The following is a 17,979-nucleotide window of genomic DNA, read 5'->3' as shown; positions in this document are numbered from 1 at the left end:
GGCGGGCCCGCGGCGCGAGCTCGGGCGCGCGCTCGAGCCTCCCTTCTTCGCGGGGACGCGGGAAGCCCGGGAGAGCAGCTGGTCTCGGGTCCAAGGCCAGCGCGCGCCACGGGCCTGCGCGGGGCCGCGTGCACGTGACTCCGCCTTGCCGCGCGCACGCGCCATGCTCTAAGTGCCCTGCACCTAGTGCCCCGCAGGTCGGTCTCACGTGTGCTTCGGTCCTGGCAGTCGGCTCTGTGCTCCCCACCAGCCTAGGCCACCCGCATCCCAGCCAGGAGAGAACAGCCGTGCCAGTGCGCGAAGAGAGCCCGGTACACAGATGCCACCTGCAAGGACTCCGCTGTGGGCCGGCTGGGGCCAGGGGAGGCGGAGCAGCAGTGAACACTGGGAGGGAAAGTCAGGTGCCCCCAGCCCCAACCTTGTCTTCTCTGGCAGGACTCAGGGACACAAGGCTTTGCCTGTCCCTAGTGGCAGCCCTAGATAAAGGGGTTGATGGGAACCTGGAAGGAGGGGCCCCAAGACCAGAACTGAGCAAGTACTGGGAGTGGACATTTGATATGGGACCCCTTCCTAGGGTTCTGCCCCGCTTTTCACTGAGGAGTGGTACCAGCCCTCAAGGCCCAGGGCTGAGTGACAGCCCAGCCGTGTGTGCGGGACACATTGTTCTTCACTGTCACCTCTCCCTGCACTGATCCCAGGCCTTTCCCCGGCCTGGTGACGTGAGCCTGACACTTTGTGCACCTTCATCTCCTACAGGGACAGATCCGGTGACCCCAGCTCCTTGTCTATCACTCAGAGCCCTGGGTGATCTGGTCCAGATACCCTCTCCAAAGGTACCCCACCACCAGCCTCCTGGACCCTCCTTCCCCAGGGACCCCAGCCAGCCTTGCCCTTCAGAGCACCCTGCCCAGTGTCCCTCCCCTTCAGGCTGGGTTCAGAGGCCACCTCCTCGGGGGCCCTTGTGCAGAGCACAGCCTTTGGGATCAGCTGAGCTGCTTCAAGCCCACTGCTGGGCCACAGCCTGGCCCCGTGGGAGGCAAGCCCGTGTGTGGAATCCCCAAAGCCCGTTTCCTCTATTGAAAATGGATCAGTGCTTCCCAGCCCGTGAGGGCACATGAGCTGGGCGCACCATGCTCCCTGCTAGGCTGATCCTGCCTGGGCCTCAGGGTTGCCGCCTCTCAGTCCTTCTGGACCACTTCCAGGGGCCTCTGCTCCAAAGGCAGCGGTTGAAGGCAGTGCCCTGCTGCAAAGACCACACCGCTGGGTCCAGGGGCAGTTCTGGCAGGTCCTCCCCCTGCTGGGACACGGAAGCCATGTCTCCATCTTGATCTCCTACCCAGGAAGAACCAGGGCTGCCCCCTACTTTGGGTCCTCCCCAGCCCAGGCTGTGTCCTCACACTGGTCACTCTGCCCACTCTGGGACCTATCCCTGCTCGCCAGCCAAACCACAGGTTGCAGGAAGAGGGGGTCAGCACTGGCCCCCAGCGACACTGGGGTGACTAGGTGGGTGGTGCCTCCTGCGCGGGCATGACAAGTATCGCCAATCTGCCTTCTGGCTCTTCCTTCCATAGAAAAGATGCTGCTGCCCCAGGAGTGGGCACCAGGCCACCATGCCTGAACCCACACCCGCCCCCCTCTGCCACCCAGGCAGGCGCCCCATTCCCAAGCTGCACCACTCCTTGGAGGCCCATGCCTACAGGGCCAAGGGCACCTCAGATGCAGGATGGCCGAGATAGGTCCTGTGCTCAGGACCAGGAGCCCCCAGGGCTCTCCAGCTGAGGGGCTCTGCCCCCTCAACAGTAGCTGGGAGTGCAGAAGAGCTGCCAGTGCGCCTCCTTCCCGGACTCCCAGGATTGGAATGAAATCTGCAGCACTGTGCTTCGGACCAGAGTTTCTGGAGTAACTGGAGGCCACCCCTACCCTGAACCGCCTGTACCCTGTGCCAATAAGACATACTCAGACGTCAGGTGGAAAACCCCTGGTCAGAGACCAGCACACACCTTTACTAAAAACCGCCCAGAACTCTCACCAAGGACGTGCTGGTCCCCAGGAGTGGCCCCGCCTGGGATGCAGGAGAGCGGAGACGCCTAGACTTGGTCCACTTCACAGGCTGGCTCTGAGGTCTTGAGTGAGGAACTGGCCACGTGTGCTGGGGGACACCATCATGCAGGGACAGGGTCCGGGCTCCTCTCACGCTGTGACTTTGGAAGTGTGACTCTGGGGTTACATGCAACAAAATGGAACCAGCAGAGCAGAATGCTGCCACTTTCGCTGAGCTAGACACGACAGCCCAGGCTCTGCCTTTCGGAATCCCTCGCCTTCCTCCTGCCTATCAGCTACTCTTGGGCCACACCATGCTGTGGTCTCTGTACCCCCATTGATGGAGCTCCGAGCAGTGCCCAGTGCCCTTCCACACCCATCTCCCAGCTGAGTTCTGACAGGTGGGCAGAACGCGGTGCGTGGAGCAGTGAGGCTGTGGTGCAGGTGCTGCAGAGCTCTGGGTCCCCACCCATGGGGGGCCCCCTGGGCGTCAGTCTCTTAGCCACTTGATATTCTTGTCCAGCGTAGAGAAGCGGATCAGCTTCAGGTCGGGCGGCTGGGGCTTCGTGTCATCCCAGAGGTACTCAGGGGACAGCACCTTGGACGGCTTGTACCAGATGAAGCGGCGGTTCAGGTGGCTCTCCTCCTGCCAGGCTGCCATGAGCCCATTGGCCTTGTCTGCCAGGATACCCATGTGGCAGCCACTGGTAAACTCGTATACTTTGGCCACCTGCCCTCCAAAGACTGCCCCACCATAATAGAAGTCCCCCTCGTCATCTGCCACAAAGGCTGTGGAAAGAGGCCTCCGCTCGTAGGGGAAGTGCCGGCGGGGTGTAGTGTAGTAGCCAGGGTGAATGGCAGCCACCAGGTCCCCCAGGGTTTCAGGGCCCCAGGGGTTCCGGAACTCCATGTCCACATCGAGGCAGAAGAGGTAGTCCACCTCCCGGTGTGCCCTCTCGGCAATGTGCCTGCTGATGGTCTCCATCCGGCGCGTGGAGATCTCCTTCCAGTGGGAGTGACCATGGATGGGGATGACGCTGAGGAGCCGGTCAGGGCCCAGCGGAACCCAGGGAATGGCCGTGGGGTCGTGGGTGAACACGTAGTAGTGTACCCGATAACCGCACATGAAGAACTTCTCAGCTGACTCCAGGAAGCGCTGGACGAAGCTGGTGTACCTGGTGATTGCAACCCCTTCATTCACTGTTGCCCAGCAGGGCTGCCGCCAGGGTCCCCTCTGCAGTTGGCCAGGCCAGCTCCCCACCTCTAGAGGCCTGGCCCTTGGGGTCCTCGAGGTCAGATTTCCACAATTCTAGTACTGAGCTCTTTACACTATAAGAAGGGCCCGATGCTGACTCTCATAAAGCTAACTTTTTTTCCCAACTTGCTAGGGGACATGTGTGCTCACTGAAGAGAGAAAAGGGGGGGGAGAGAAAGAAAGTGAGAAAGCACCCCCCTGGGGGGCTATCATACCATACCCCTTCTCCTCCATTCCTCCTTCTGGGATTTGGGGTATGCATACACATGCGCCCAGTTTTTCAAACCATGGGGTCCAGGACTCAAACCATGCAGCTGGCCATGGGGGACACAGCCGCCTTAACCACCACACCCCCAGCTGGCCCCAAACCAAACTTCTACTAAACACTCAGTAAGTGCCAGGCAGCGCTCTAAGAGCTCTCTCTCTTCTGGCGCTTCACACACTGCCTATAAACGTGCCTGTTTTATAGACAGACACCCCGAGGTCAGAACGAGGAAGTGGCCAAGAAGCAGGTAAGTGGCTGGGTCAAGGGCAGGCAAGTCATGGCTGCGCTGGGGTCAGTGCACCACGTGCACACCGCACGGACCGCCCCAGGCCACAGCTGATTGGACAGGGGAGGTCATCTGACCACGGGTGGTGCATTTGTCATCTGGTCAGTGCTTTAGGCCTTGGGGCCCCATCCTGGTCCCTGTCTCAGGAGTCCCAGGAAGGGACCAGAGGGAAGTTGCCAGGCAGAGATCCCTAAAGGGTTGGCCAGGCAGGGCCAGGGAGGGGGAACGCAGAGGAGAGGAGCAGGGGAGCAAGGAGTGGGGACAGCGGCCCCTGACTAAGCGCCTGCGGTTCCCTCTCCTTCCTTTCCATGCCAGGGCCAGACCCCCTGCCCCCAGGAAGCCCCCTCCACTGTCACTCTGCGCCTTCCACCGGCACAGCTCCTGCTCAGAGCCTCCCTATGCCCAGCAGACCAGGGTGCAGGTCCCGTCTCCCCCAGACCATGAGTGCCATGGCTCCAGGAGACCCCGCCCCGCCCAGTCGCTACTCACTTCCCCACGGCAAACAGCGTGACCCCCACCGTCAGGTTCAGAGGCTGGTAGATGCTCTGCAGAAGCTCCGGGTTGAAGGTTCCCTCGGAGACGATAGGCGCCAGCCAGGGCGTGAGCGTCAGCAGCTCCGAGGGCCTGGCAGGCAGCAGGGCAGGCAGTGGGCACGGAGACCTTCTCCTTGCAAAAGCCTAGGTCTCCTCACGGCCCTGCCTCCCCTGCTGTGTGTTCTGGAGCACCGTGGTCCCTGCCTCTGGGCCATGCTTCCTGGCATAAGAGCGGCAGTCTCCAGGGATGGGGGTGGGTGGGGGTGGGCCTCACACGCACTGCGTGTCCAGAGGGCCCGATGCTCCCCGTGCACTGAGCACCCGGTGCATTGACAAAGCCACGGCCACCTCAGCTTTAACAACGGACCAAGCTCGTCACAGCACCGGCTCACCTGGTCCTCGAACCTGTGAGGTGGGTATTAAGATTATCCACCTGTGCAGGAAAAGGCCGAACAGCTGGGTGACCTACCCGAGGTCATGCAACTACCAACGGAGCTGGGCTGGGGCTTTGGGTCCCTGACGTCCAGCCTATGTCTTTCCACATCCCAGGTCACTGGGCCCCAGGCCATCCTGACCTCGGCCACTCCCTCCAGCCCCACCAGGCCTTTGTCTCCACAGCGCCTACCTGTGCTCCAGCAGCTTGGGCTGAGGGTACTGTGGCCTGTAACCGAGAGGGGCCAGTGGTGAGGGAGGCGGCTCCCAGCCCAGGGCCTCAGAGCAGGACATGACATCTCCTTACCGTGCCCCCGGCTGGAATGGCTTCTCCCCTCGGTCCTGCAGCTTCATGGTGCTGGTGAGAAACCGAAGGAGCCATCAGTGTGGGGCTGCAGGGAGGGTATACCCAGTACCCTCAGGGACATGGAGACCCTCAGATCTTCCCGCAGCTCTGCCCGCTTTATAGAGGGACAGGGGCTCCTACCAAGGTGGCCTATCCAAGGTCAGTAAGTGGCCAGGCCGTGATCCGAACCCAGAGCTGCTTGGCTCCAAGGCTAACGGGTTTTCAACCATATCCACAGCCTGGGTGGGACTGATCCCATCTGCTGAAAGGCCTTGCGAACAGAACTGAGCTTTCTCTGAAGAGACCTCTCCGCAAACTGCAGCGTGCGGTCCTGAGGGCACCGGCCCACGCAAGCCTGCCCCACCTGCCTCCCTGGCCCATGAGGCTGGGCCCGGACAGGCCAGTTCCTGGAGGGAAAGCTACCGGTCCGCTGGCCCACCTGCCTCCCTGCCTCCCTGGCTCTTACTGGTTGTTTCTCTAGCGGAAGCCCAACTGGCACGCCCGCCTTTCCTCGCCTGTAAAAAGGGCAACCAAAGTCGCCACACGGCTTGTGAGCAAGAGCTCCCGGCCATCAGCAGCAGGACGGGCCCGGGCGGCCAGGCATCCCGGCCACCTCCCGGCGGCCACGCTGCCCACGTCTGCTCACCTCCACAGCCAAAAGTAAGAAGAGTCCTTGAGAAGGAGGTGGTGGGCTGCAGGGTCAGGCCAGCTCACCTCCAGTTCACCACCAGCTGGGAGGGGCGTGGGCCCACAGGTTGGGGGTCCTCCCTCATGAAAGCAGGACAATAAACCACTCGGTGTTGCCGTGTTACCGCAGGGGTGGAAGTGAGGCCTGCCAGCCAACGTGTCAGCCAGTGCAGAAGAGGACTGCGTCAGCCCCCAGGCCCCAGATGGCACGGCCGGCTGGCTTCAGAGTTTTTAATACGTCACACAGAGCGAGATGGCCTGAGTCTCCTTGAGTTTCCCTACCTTTTTAGTCTATGGATTTGTTTTTTTGTTTTGTTTGTTTGTTTGTTTGTTTGCAGTAAACTGTCAGGTAGTGTAGAGGTTAAGGCCCTGGATCCCACATGGCTGATTGAGCAGTTTAAGTCCTGCACCTGGGGGCTTGAAAAATCACACTGGACACGTGTGCATGCATGCCCAAAATCTTGAGAGGAGACTGGAGGAGGGAAGACTGCAGCGTGGCCAACCCTCCTGGAGGATGATTCTTCACTCTCTCTCTCTCTGGTGAGCACATGTGCACTATAGCAAAAATGAAAAAAAAAAAAAAGTGTGTGTATATACATATGTGCTAAACATAACATTTACCATTTTATTTTATTTTTTAAGTAAGTATTTAATTCAATTTATCTGTTTGTTTGTTTATTATTCTTCAATTTGACCAGAGAGGGAGAGTAAGAAAGCAAGCCTCAGGTCTGAGACTTGAACCACGGTCGACCATGTAGAAGTCCAGTACCTTAACCACCACACCACCTACCAGCCCCAGCATTTACCATTTTAACTAATTATTTTTTTCTTTTTTTTTTAAGTTTTTTGTTATAGAGCACATGTACTTGCTGGAGAGACAGAGACAGTAAGAAGGAAAGTGAGAAATCACCCCCTAAGAGAGATATTCACGCCACAATCCCATCTCTTCTATTCTCCTTCTGGGATCTTGGGCACTCATGCACACGTGGCTGGCATGACTTTCAAGGCCCCAGGTCCGGAATTCAAACTGTAATCAAGCATTTGGGAGTCCAACAATGTAACCACGACACCATCTGCAGTGAGCGCACATACCTTACAACAAAAACCTTAAAAAAAAAAAAAGTAATTCAGTAAAACCAAAAGGCAAACTGGAAAGAAAACAAGAGCATAGCACGGGACCAGCAGTTAGCATAATGGCTATGTCGCTGGACTCCCATGTAGCCGACCACGGTTCGAGTCCTAGACCCAGTGGCTTAAACTACAGCGGGGCACATGTGCGTGCGTGCCCAAGATCCCAAGAGGAGAACGGAGGAGGGAACCAGCAGTTAGCGTAATGGCTATGTCGCTGGACTCCCATGTAGTCGACCGCGGTTCAAGTCCCAGACCCGGTGGCTTAAAACTCACACCGGGTGCGTGTGCGTGTGTGCCCAAGATTCCGAGAGGAGAATGGAGAAGGGACTGCAGCGTGACCATCCCCCCTGGGGGGGTGATTTCTCGCTTTCTGTCTCTCTGTCTCTCTCTGTCTTTCTGGTGAGTGCACGCGCCCTATAGCAAAAACCTCTCCAAAGAAAATAGAAAGAAAAAAAAAAGAGCATAGCAGATGTTCTTGGCCAAAGGGAACGACAGAGAAATCACAGCAGACCAGAGCCAGAAGGTGGCACCGCGTGCATCTCACGGAGGACACCTAACTCACAGGAAGGCGTGGGGAATGGGGGTATCACTAGGAATCAAAGAAATGAATCGAAGCCAGGCAGACGGTGTTTCCTGCCTCTCAAACCAGCAAGGTGGGTTCTTTTTTTAATTTTTGTAGCACCTCATAGTCCCAGCGCCAGTCCAGGGTAATGTGAGGGTGGTCTGAGTGGGTGCTGCTGAGCCAGGGGTATCTGCATGAGGGTGTGATGACTTACAATCCTTCCGGAACAAAGCCTGTTGAGCTGAGTCAAGAACCTGCCACCTGCTCTGGCCTAGGAAGGGAACGTATCTGCAGGAACTGATATCTAAGATGGAGTGAGGGTTACGTCCTCACAGCTGCTCATCACAAACTAATTTAGAGCACTGGGGAACTGGAGACCCCTCCATGCCCAACAGGTGTTGGTAAAGAAGGGCGAGGAGGAACTGGAAGCCAGCCTCATGGAGTAAGACAATAGTGACAGAGCGGGGTCACTCACAGAGAAAGCAACTTAGTTCTGGGATAACAGGGTGAAAAATGCGAAAAGTAATGGCATTCAACAGCAAGCAGGCTATTTTGCTTAGAAAGCTATGCAAATATGTACCCTGTTCAACTGGAAAGAACAGCGAACGGGCCAGGTGGTGGACCCACATGCCAAGGATTCTGGGTTCACATCCATGGACCTTCCTGGCCATGCCAGGTGGCGTACCTGTGACTCAGGCCAGCTGACGCTGGGGAAAAATCGCAGAGTGAGGACCCTTTTAGGGGTGCCTGTCTCTGTGTCTCTCTCTCTCATGGAAGAAATAAAGAAAAGAACTTTAAAAAAGCACAACAGGGACCAACAGATGGCATAATGGTTATGTCACTGGACTCCCACATAATCGACCACGGTTCGAGTCCCAGAGCAGGTGGCTTAAAACTCATGCTGGTCACATGTGCATGTGTGCCCAAAATCCCAAGAGGAGAATGGAGGAGAAGGGATTGCAGCGTGGCCAACCCCCTGGGGGGTGATTTCTCACTTTGTATCTCTTTGTCTCTCTCTCTCTCCAGTGAGCACACACACCCTAAAACAAAAATCTCTCCCCCACCTAAAAAAATAAAAAAGGCACAGCAAACAAGCCAACAACAAACTTGGGAGTTAGAATACAATTCAGAGAGGTGAGAGTACATGGGATGACAGGGTTTTCTTTTTCTTTCATCTTTTCTGTTTTCCAGTTTCCTAATTTGCTATAATTTGTGTTTATAATATTAAGACATGCCTCATTGTTGAGTAGTGGCCTATAATCTGGATGCTCAGCTTTCCTTTAGAGCCATCGAGGAAACAAAGGCCCTGGGGCCACCAAGATGCACTGCTGAGAGTGTTCTAACCCTCTCGCTGTTTTTTCAATTTGCTACAGGGTGCATGCGCTCATTGGAGAGAGACAGGGAAAGAGAGAGCGTGAAAGCACCCCCCACACGCTGGGGTAGGAGGGCCACACCGCAATCCTTGTCCTCCATTCTCCTCTCAGGATTTTGGGCATATATATATGCACGTGTGCCCACTGTGTTTTTCAAGCAGCTGGGTCTAGGACTCAACTGCATGATTGGCCATATGAGATCCAGCCATCTTAACTACCACACCACCAGCTGGCCCCCCAACCCACTTTTTTTAAAAAATAATTATTTTATTTAACTTTATTTATTGTTATGATCATTATTATTTTCCAGTTTGATCAGAGAGACACACAGAGAGAGAGAAGTGAGAAAGCAAGCCACCAGGTCCGAGACGTGGTCGGCCATGTGGGAGTCCAGCACTTGCTGGCCCCCCAACCCACTTTTTTAACTGTCAGGATATCAGAGTCATTATGTGACTGGCCAATCGCACGTTGTCTGTTCCTTGAATCCATACAGGACCCAAAACTGAGCAAAAAGATCAAGTCCTAAAAGCACTGTTCACTGAGCACCTGTTATGGACCAGGGCCACTACCAGGCTCTCAGGTGTCATCCAGTTAAACACGCAGTGGCCCAGGAGAGGCACTCTACCGTGCTATTTTACAGATGTCACAAGTGCGACTCAGAGCTGTGTCCCACGTCCAGACTGTGTGTGGTGGGAGGATGCTCGAAGACTCAACGAGAATTCCACTCCACATTGCAGTAGCCCATAAATGACCTAGATGCCACTGTACTTACCACAACCCTGAGCTCAGGTCCCAGGAACAAAGTGGCCTTGAGAACTACCCTGTCTGCCCAACTGCCCCACAGGTCCCCACCGCCCTAGCCCCGTACTTACAAGATCTCTGGACAGGGGAGGTAATAGGAGACATAGGAGACCGGCAGCCAGTTCTCGACATACACCCTGGGAGGAAAAGCACCTCGTGACTCCACTCGGCCCCAGAGGCTGAAACCCACTGGGCACACATCCCTGAGCACGAAGGCCTCCGCAGTGCATGCTGGGAGTCCCTGCCAGTCTCTGTGTCGGGCTGACGTTGGAGGACAAAGCCTCCTGGTGTCTCCCACACGCAACACAGGGCCTGGCACGCAGTCATTCATTCAGCCATGGAGTCGTTCATGCCTGGGGCACGCATGCATACATTTTCATCTTATTCTATAGTTTGCTATAGGATGCATGTGCTTGCAGAGGAGGGAGAGGGAGAGGGAGAAAGCACCCCAAGGGGGATGGCCACGCTGCAATCCCGTCTCCTCCATCCTCCTCTCAGGACTTGGGTATGCATATATCCACACCCCATGTGTGAGTATGTTTTCAAGCCACTGGGTCTGTGACTTGAACCATGTAGCCAGCCACGTGAGATCCAGTCGCCTTAACCTCCACGCCATCGGCTGGCCCTGGCATGTATATTCTTGGTGCTAGGCCCCCACACAACAGTGGGCAGGGGCAACCCCAGGACGACACAGGACAGGGGTAAATCTGGAGGCATGAGTAGGGGTTCTTCGTCAACACAGGTCAAAGGATGATCAAGAGAGAGGACAGAGTGAGTCAGAGGCCGGGCGGCCAGTGAAGGCAAAGTTCAGGAGCCAAGCGAAGCTAGTTGAGGCTTGCTGGGGCTAGGGCTGGAGGACAGGTGAGCCGAGGTCGTGGGACAGTAGTCCTGGGTGATGGTGGACCGTGGGGCTGACTCACCACAGGAGACGCAGGACCGTGCCAGCCAGCAGGCAGAGCCCCAAGCCCAGGGCCAGTCTTCTGTGTTTCATTGTGGGGGCACCTGATCCCAGGCACCTGCACGGACCAGCAGACCTTGGGGACTCCAGCCCTCCCTTCCTAGGGCTGTGGGCTCTGAGCCTGAGTCTCTGAGGTCCAAGACACCTACAAAGGAATGTTCTTGTCTTGGAGCAGAGGCTCCACCCCTGCAGCCCTGCCCCCAGCCCAGGGCTCCCAGGCCTCTCCAGGTGTGTGTGTGTGGGGGGGCAGCCTCAGCGCTGGCAGCTCTGGGGAGCATGGCAGTGGTTCATCACTCAGGCAGAGCACCGGCTGTCCTTGGGAGAGGGGCCAGGGCCGGTTCTGCCGGCTGTGCCCACTCCTCTGGCTCCTGGGTCCCCCCCAATCCCTCCGGTGGTGGGGGGTGGCTGGGAGAGCAGACGAAGGCAGGGCTTGGAGGGAGACTGGCCAGGGCCAGGGCCAGGACACCTGAAATCAGGCAGAGTCCCTCAGCTGGGGGGAGCCCTAAGGACTTTGTTCTGTGGGGAATTTTGTTGCCTTTCTTTCCATTAGTTTTTCTCTCTGTAAGGGCCTAACCCAGTGCTGTTCTGCTTCTATAAAGCACAATGCCCAGGAAAGTGCTGTCTCATGATCTGCCTGTGAGCCCCTGAGCCTGCAGCTGCAGACCAGCTAGCTAGACTGGCCCAAGCCAGTCTGACCGGACAGACCACAGACAGCAAGATCAGCCTTCAGTCAAACCAAACTTCCCCAAGCACAAAGGGCCCTCCCTCTCCGCTCCGCTCCGCTCGCTCGGAGCCCTCCAGCCCTCACCCTCGTGAGCCTGCTGCCGCACGTTCCTGACCCAGAGCTTAGAGTGCTCGCTCCTGGGCGCCCTGGCTCTAAGTCCCAGCTCCCCTGCTCCCCGGGTGGCACCTGGTCTCCCTGCAGTCTGCTGTTACAACACTTCTGGTTCCCAGCCGGGAAGCCAGCTGCTGGCCCCTGAGTCACTGGGTCAGTGGAGACCTGTGGAATGGAGGGCCCCGGGTAGAACGAGGTCCTCCTTCATCTGGGTCTGACATTCCTCAGTAACCAACTCCAGCAGGACTCAAAAGCAGAGTGGAACCAACTCACTAGAAGACACTCAGGGTCTGGTAATCTGGTATCTGGTAAATCCCCAGGGACTGCACACCCAGTCAGGCCCCCAAGTACAGTGGAAGAGGAGATTAATCACCTCCTGTGGTCAGAGGACCACAGACAGGGACCTCCCAAAAGGGGAGGCGCTGTTCTTAACTTGGAGAATGGAAGGTGGGTGAGTGCGAATGTGACTGCAGGCTCCACAGCCTCCAGCTATGGAGACTGTTCAGGTCCTAGCCTGCTTGCCAAAGTGACCTCCTAAGGCTCAGGGCAGCACTTGGCACTGGGGGAGCCTCATCTCTCCCCAGGCCAGGACTTTGTACCAGCCTACCGAAACTAAGAGGCACCCACGGGGTCCTAGAGGGACATGGCCAGGCAGATGCCCAATTGGTCACCTCTCTGGAGGGGACACCCGTCCTTGTCTGTCTTGTGACACCATTGCAGGGAGGGACAGACAGGGAGGAAGGATTTTCTCATAGGTCCAAGAGGCCTTTCTGTCCCCAGGCTCTTGGCATTGCCTTCTTCCAAACCATTTCTAATCTGTATTTGTCCTGGACACCTTATTTGTCAACCTTTCTCAAGCCACCTTTTGTCAAAAGAGGTACTCACCTGTCTCAGGAGTCTTTTCTTGGATTAGCAGAGAGCAAGGAGCCTCTCCTGTGTCACCTCTTCTGTCACACACCACCCTTCTGGGGGCTCTGCTCATGAATCCTGGTAGAGCTGAGGCCCTTTTCTGTCTGAGGCATTGTGAGCTCTCCAGTCTAAACCTCCTCCAAGCATCGGCAGGACCCACCCCTCTCTCGTGCCCATTTGCTAGGTATCTGGCCCTGACCAACTTGGATGGATTATTACTTTTGTCATGAAACGAAGACTAAGTGTCTCCAGACTTGGTGGGGCCTGGAAATCTTACGGGCTTTAGCTCTAAAGGCCTGTCTCCACCTGCTAATTGAGAGAGGCTCTTGGGAATATCACACTTAGGAAGAGTAAAAATCTCAGGGCTGGGAGGTGGGTAGGTGCTTGAGATGCTGAACTCCCATATGGCTGACTGTGGTTTGAGTCCTGGACCTAGCAGCTAGCTTTCTCACTTTCCTGCTCTCTCTAGTCACATTAAAAAAAAAACAGTAATAATAATAAATAAAATTAAATAATTCTTTAATAAAAAAAATCAGGGATCTTTGTACTATAGAAACTCTAACAGTGTAGGCGACAAAAGGTTAAAACTCACTAACCTTGAGACCAGCAGATGGCATAATGTTATATCACTGGACTTCCATGTAGTCAACCACGGTTCAAGTCCCTGACACAGCAGTTTAAAACTCACCCTGGGCGGAGACCAGCAGTTGGCATAATGGCTATGTCGCTGAACTCCCATGTAGTCGACTGCTGTTTGAGTCCCAAACCTGGTGGCTTAAACTCACACTGGGTGCATGTGCGTGCATGCCCAAGACCCCAAGAGGAGAATGAAGGAGAAGGGATTACGGCGTGGCCATCTCCCCTGGGGAGTGATTTCTCACTTTCTGTCTCTCTTTCTCTCTCTGTCTTTCTGGCGAGCACACACACCCTATAGCAAAAACCTCTCAAAAAACAAAAAACTCTCAAAAAACAAAAAAACACAAAAACCCCACAAACTCAACCCTGGGTGTGTGTGCATATGTGCCCAGGATCCCTAAAGGAGAATAGAGAAGGAATTGCGGCATGGCTATCCCCCAGGGAGGTGATTTCTCGCTTTCTGTCTCTATGTCTGTCTCTGTCAAGCACACACAATATAGCATAAATCTCTTTAAGACAAATAAACAAAAACCCACCATCCTTAACTATATAATTAAAAATTTCAATAAAAAAAGGGGGTTTCTCTAGAGTATATGGTATCAAAACTGTACACTGGGCTCCACTCTCCTGGCAGTACTCAGCCGCTCCTTGCAGGATCTATTGGAACTTAGGTTCATGTCAATTATTTTTTGTTTTTTAAAATTTAACTTTATTTATTCTTCATATCTATTTGACGGGGGTTGGGGGAAGGGAGAAAGAAAGTGAGAAAGCAAGCCGTCATGTCTGGGACTTGAACTATGGTCAGCCATGTGGGAATTCAGCACCCCTAACCACCATGCCACCTGCCGGCCCCCTTAGGTTCCCTTTATAAAGCATACCCTTGTATAGCTTCAGGTGCTAGAATTAAACTGATCTGTTATCACACACACACACAAATCTCTCACAGATCAGAACAAATATTAAAAAGTTCTCAGGTAACCAAAAAAGAAATGTCATTAAAATTGGTAAGGCACCATAACTTTTAACTCTCACTTCAATGGCACCCAGTAGTCACTTGTAGGAATCCTAAAAACTAGAAACTTCTCCGAAGGTAAGATCTGCAAACAGCCCTGATCAGAGCCTCTGCCTTGGAAAGAAACTCTGTTTTCAATGTGGGCAGCCTGGGCACTAGATACGTGCCCATGACTGGCATCCTCATGTCCCCCACTGGAGTCTTGTCCCCAGTGTGGAGTTAGTCACTACAGACGGAATGCACTGAGCTCTAAAGGGAGCTTGCTCAGAAATTCTAACATCCATGTGGGGCTTTTAAAATTGAGGATTGGAGGGACCGCAGTTACCGTAATGGCTATGTCGCTGGACTCCTACGTAGTCAACCGTGGTTTGAGTCCCGGACCTGGAGGCTTAAACTCACACCGGGTGCGTGTACCTGTGTGCCCAAGATCCCGAGAGGAGAATGGAGGAGAAGGGATTGCGGCGTGACCATTCCCCCCTGGGGGGTGATTTCTCGCTTTCTGTCTCTCTGTCTCTCTCTCTCTTTCTGGCGAGGGCATGCACCCTATAGCAAAAACCTCTCCCAAAAAAAAGAAAAAAAAAATTGAGGATTGGGGCCAGAAGGTAGTGTGGTGGTTAAGGTAGTATCATGGTTAAGGGCGCTGGACTCCCACATGGCTAACCAGGGTTCAAATCCTGGACCTGGCAGCTTGCTTTCTCACTTTCCCTCTCTCTTTCTCTCCCTCTGTCACTAGGTCCCTCTCTGGTCAAATTAAAATAAATAAAGTTAAATAAAATAATTTTTAGAAGAATTCTTTTACTTAACTTTACTTATTTACTTATTTTAATTGATTGCAGTTCGAGTTCTGGATCTGGTGGCTTAAAACTCATGCCGAGCGCATGTGCATGCATGCTCAAAATCCTGAGAGGAGAACGGAGGAGAAGGGATTGCAACATGGCCAATCCCCTGGAGCTGGTTTCTTTCTTTCTTTCTTTCTTTCGTCTCTCTGGCAAGTGCATGTACCCTATAGCAAAATAATAATAATATTATTAATAATAATAATAATAGTGAGCAACTTGATTGACCACGCAGCAAAAAACAGACAATTCTAAAACCTAGAGCTCTGCTGCTGCCAGAGCTCCTTACGCTGTGCAGCCATGGCAACAGCAGATGCGGAACCTACAGCAGGGACAACACAGCCGAGACCAAGCCAGCCCCTGGAGAGCCCCCTCATAAGGACCTAAACCTGGGCTTCACTAAGTCAGTCCACGCTGGGGCCTGTATCTGCTGGCTCTAGTCTGCACCCATTTGGGCTGAGTTAAGGCATTCCCCACCAGAACAGAAAAGGCCCCAAAAGTAGCCGAGGCATTGCTCGGGAAAATTCAACGGGCCTGCCTTCGTCTTTGTCACACAGGCAGCAGCTGAGATTTTGAAAATCAAATAAAAGCTCTACACTGCCCACCAACCCCAGGGCTCAAAGCAAGTTAAGTGCATGAGCCAGACATTTAGGACTATCCTGGCTGGGACCAGCAGTTGGCATAATGGCTGTGTCGCCGGACTCCATGTAGTCGACTGCAGCTCGAGTCCCGGACCTGGTGGCTTAAACTCATGCCAGGTGCGTGTGCGTGCCCAAGATCCCGAGAGGAGAAAGGAGGAGAAGGGATTGCGGTGTGGCCATCCCCCCTGGGGGGCGATTTCTCGCTTTCTGTCTCTCTGTCTCTCTCTGTCTGGTGAACGCACGCACCCTATAGCAAAAACCTCTCAAAAAAAAAAAAAAAAAAAAAAGACACCCTGGCTAAATTGTGCCAGGAAACAGGATAGGATGGTTACTTTGTTACCTTTGGCTCACTTCCAAGTCGCTGCAGGCCTGAATAATCTGGCTCTTTTAAAATTCTGTTTGGATGCCCTCCTCTCATTTCTAAACTACAAAGAGACTCCCAAAAAACAGGCAAGCTAACCCTCTCCTGCCGTCTGCAAGCTCTGGGCATGCCTTCTGACACATAGCGTGACACTTCACGGCCATTCTGGGCAACACGTAGATACTGAAGGCACAGAAAACTTGAGAAGCACTAAGAAAATCTCGTGTCCAGTAATTCAGCCTTTAAATAAAATGAGACTAGCTAATATAAGGCTAGCTTGGTTTTACTTTTCTTAAAAAAAAAAAAAAAAAAAAAAAAAATACTTTAAATAGCCTTGTTTTCCATAAGTAACCAAAACAATGGTTAAATAAAAATTAAGTAAATATAGGGACCAGCAGTTGGTGTAATGGCTATGTCACTGGACTCCCATGTAGCTGACTGCGGTTCGAGTCCTGCACCTGGTGGCTTAAACTTGCGCTGGGTGTATGTGCGTGCGTGCCCAAGATCCCGAGAGGAGACTGGAGGAGAAGGGATTGCTGCATGGCCATCCCCCCAGGGGGTGATTTCTCTCTTTCTGTCTCTGTCTTTCTGGTGAGCTCACGTGCCCTATAGCAAAAATCTCCCCAAAAAAAAAAAAAAAAGCTAAAGAACACTAAATAAATATAAAGAGCTAAAAAAAAGCCTGTCCATCCAGTCTGAATTAGGCCTCACGCAGTTGTAATGGTCACTCTCCCCACCCTTAGAATTACCCTGTAATGGGACCAGCAGGTGGCATGGTGGTTGAGGTGCAGGACTTCTACACTGTTGACCATGGTTCAAGTCCTGACCCTGGCAGCTTGCTTTCTCACTTTTCTCCTCTCTCATTCTGGTCAATTTTCAAAAAAAGTAATAATAATAAATAAAATTAGATTAAACAAATAATTCTTTTTAAAAAGTTACCCTGGGAGGCCAGCAGGTGTGCTGGACCGCCTCATGGGCCGAGATTCGAGTCCTCCACCTGGTGGCTTGCTTTCTCTCTTTCTCTCTCTCTCTGTTGCTCTCACTCTGTCCCTCTCTGGTCAAATTAAAATAAGTAAACAAGTAAAAAGGTTAAATAATTCTTTTTTTTTTTTTTAATTACCCTGTAACCCTTCATAACCCTCCTCGTTGTAATCACTTTAGTTTTTGCTACTAGTCTAGATGTTACAGCTCTGCCTAATTAAAAATGGTATAAAAAGCTCCTGCCAGCGTTTTCCCACCTGTCATCCCTGGAAGGAAGGCAGGAAAACCCTGGCCCCTCCCCGCCACACAGCCCGTGTAAGCCCGCTGTCATGCCTGTTCTGGGCCCAGAGCTTGCAGTCAGAACCCCTGCAGCAGGAGCAGTGAAGTTCTCCAGGACGCGGCGGGGACGCGCTGCAGTGCTCACTGGCTCGGCGACTTGGGGCAAGTCATGCCCTCTCCGGCCTCAGTGTTACCTGTCCAAGAGGGCTGTGGTCCGCCGTGGGACAGCCGCACCGCCCCCACAGCCAGCACGACGCGGGAACGGCTGCAAAGCGCTGGGCGCTGTCCGGCCACAGTGAGCGCCGGACGCCCGCAGCCCGCGAGACCGTCCCGGGCCGAGGCCGCGGCTTCCTCGGGAGTCTGGCAAGCCTGCTCCCCCTGAGGCCTGTCTCCCCACGCGGCCCGGCGCACAGCGTCCTCCCCGCCTGCGCCTCGACCTCCGGCTCGGTTAGCCTCCCGCAGGGCTCGGGCCACCAGGGCCGTCCCCGCCCCAGCTTGGAGCCCCCTAGAAGCCGGGGCGAGACGCGTACCTCGACTTTCCGAACCAGTGCGGACTGCGGCGCCCCTCCGCATCGCGGCAGGACCGAGGGTCAAGGTCAGGGGAGGGCGGGAGCGAGCGCCGCAGGGTGCAGACTCACTTTTGCTGCCCGGCGAAGGCGTCCGTCTGGACTAGCGAAGGGCGAATCCTGGCCCGGAAACCAGGGAGTCTTGGGACACAGCGAAAGTGGCCAGGCGCGGCCTCCGGGGCTGGGGGAGGCGGGGCGGACTGGGTGCGCGACTGGGAAAAGGAGTCCGCGGCCCCCCTAGGTCCCCCGGGCCC

General features: G+C 54.5%; 1 protein-coding gene across 4 annotated transcripts; it reads right to left on the bottom strand.

Moving 5' to 3' along the window:
• Positions 1 to 1,974: 1,974 nt before the first annotated feature.
• On the bottom strand, positions 1,975 to 17,924 carry GBGT1 (globoside alpha-1,3-N-acetylgalactosaminyltransferase 1 (FORS blood group)). Of its 4 annotated transcripts, none has more exons than XM_006164295.3 (7): positions 17,798 to 17,924; positions 10,632 to 10,814; positions 9,783 to 9,848; positions 5,119 to 5,169; positions 5,005 to 5,040; positions 4,336 to 4,470; positions 1,975 to 3,215 (listed from the first exon to the last, which is right to left on the bottom strand). In XM_006164295.3, exons 2-7 carry the CDS (start codon positions 10,700 to 10,702, stop codon positions 2,531 to 2,533), a joined length of 1,044 nt encoding a protein of 347 aa, XP_006164357.1. In that variant the 5' UTR covers positions 10,703 to 10,814; positions 17,798 to 17,924; the 3' UTR covers positions 1,975 to 2,530. The 4 variants fall into 4 exon arrangements, with proteins under 4 accessions (XP_006164357.1, XP_006164358.1, XP_006164355.1 ...); XM_006164296.2 differs by lacking the exon at positions 17,798 to 17,924 and adding an exon at positions 17,690 to 17,785; XM_006164293.3 differs by lacking the exon at positions 17,798 to 17,924 and adding an exon at positions 11,778 to 12,831.
• Positions 17,925 to 17,979: the final 55 nt, after the last annotated feature.

The sequence above is a fragment of the Tupaia chinensis genome, unplaced genomic scaffold (assembly GCF_000334495.1).
Source record: "Tupaia chinensis unplaced genomic scaffold, TupChi_1.0 Scaffold143602_1, whole genome shotgun sequence".
NCBI classification, from domain to species: domain Eukaryota; kingdom Metazoa; phylum Chordata; class Mammalia; order Scandentia; family Tupaiidae; genus Tupaia; species Tupaia belangeri.
Note: the sequence above shows the minus strand (reverse complement) of the source record. Positions and strands in the feature narration are given on the sequence as shown.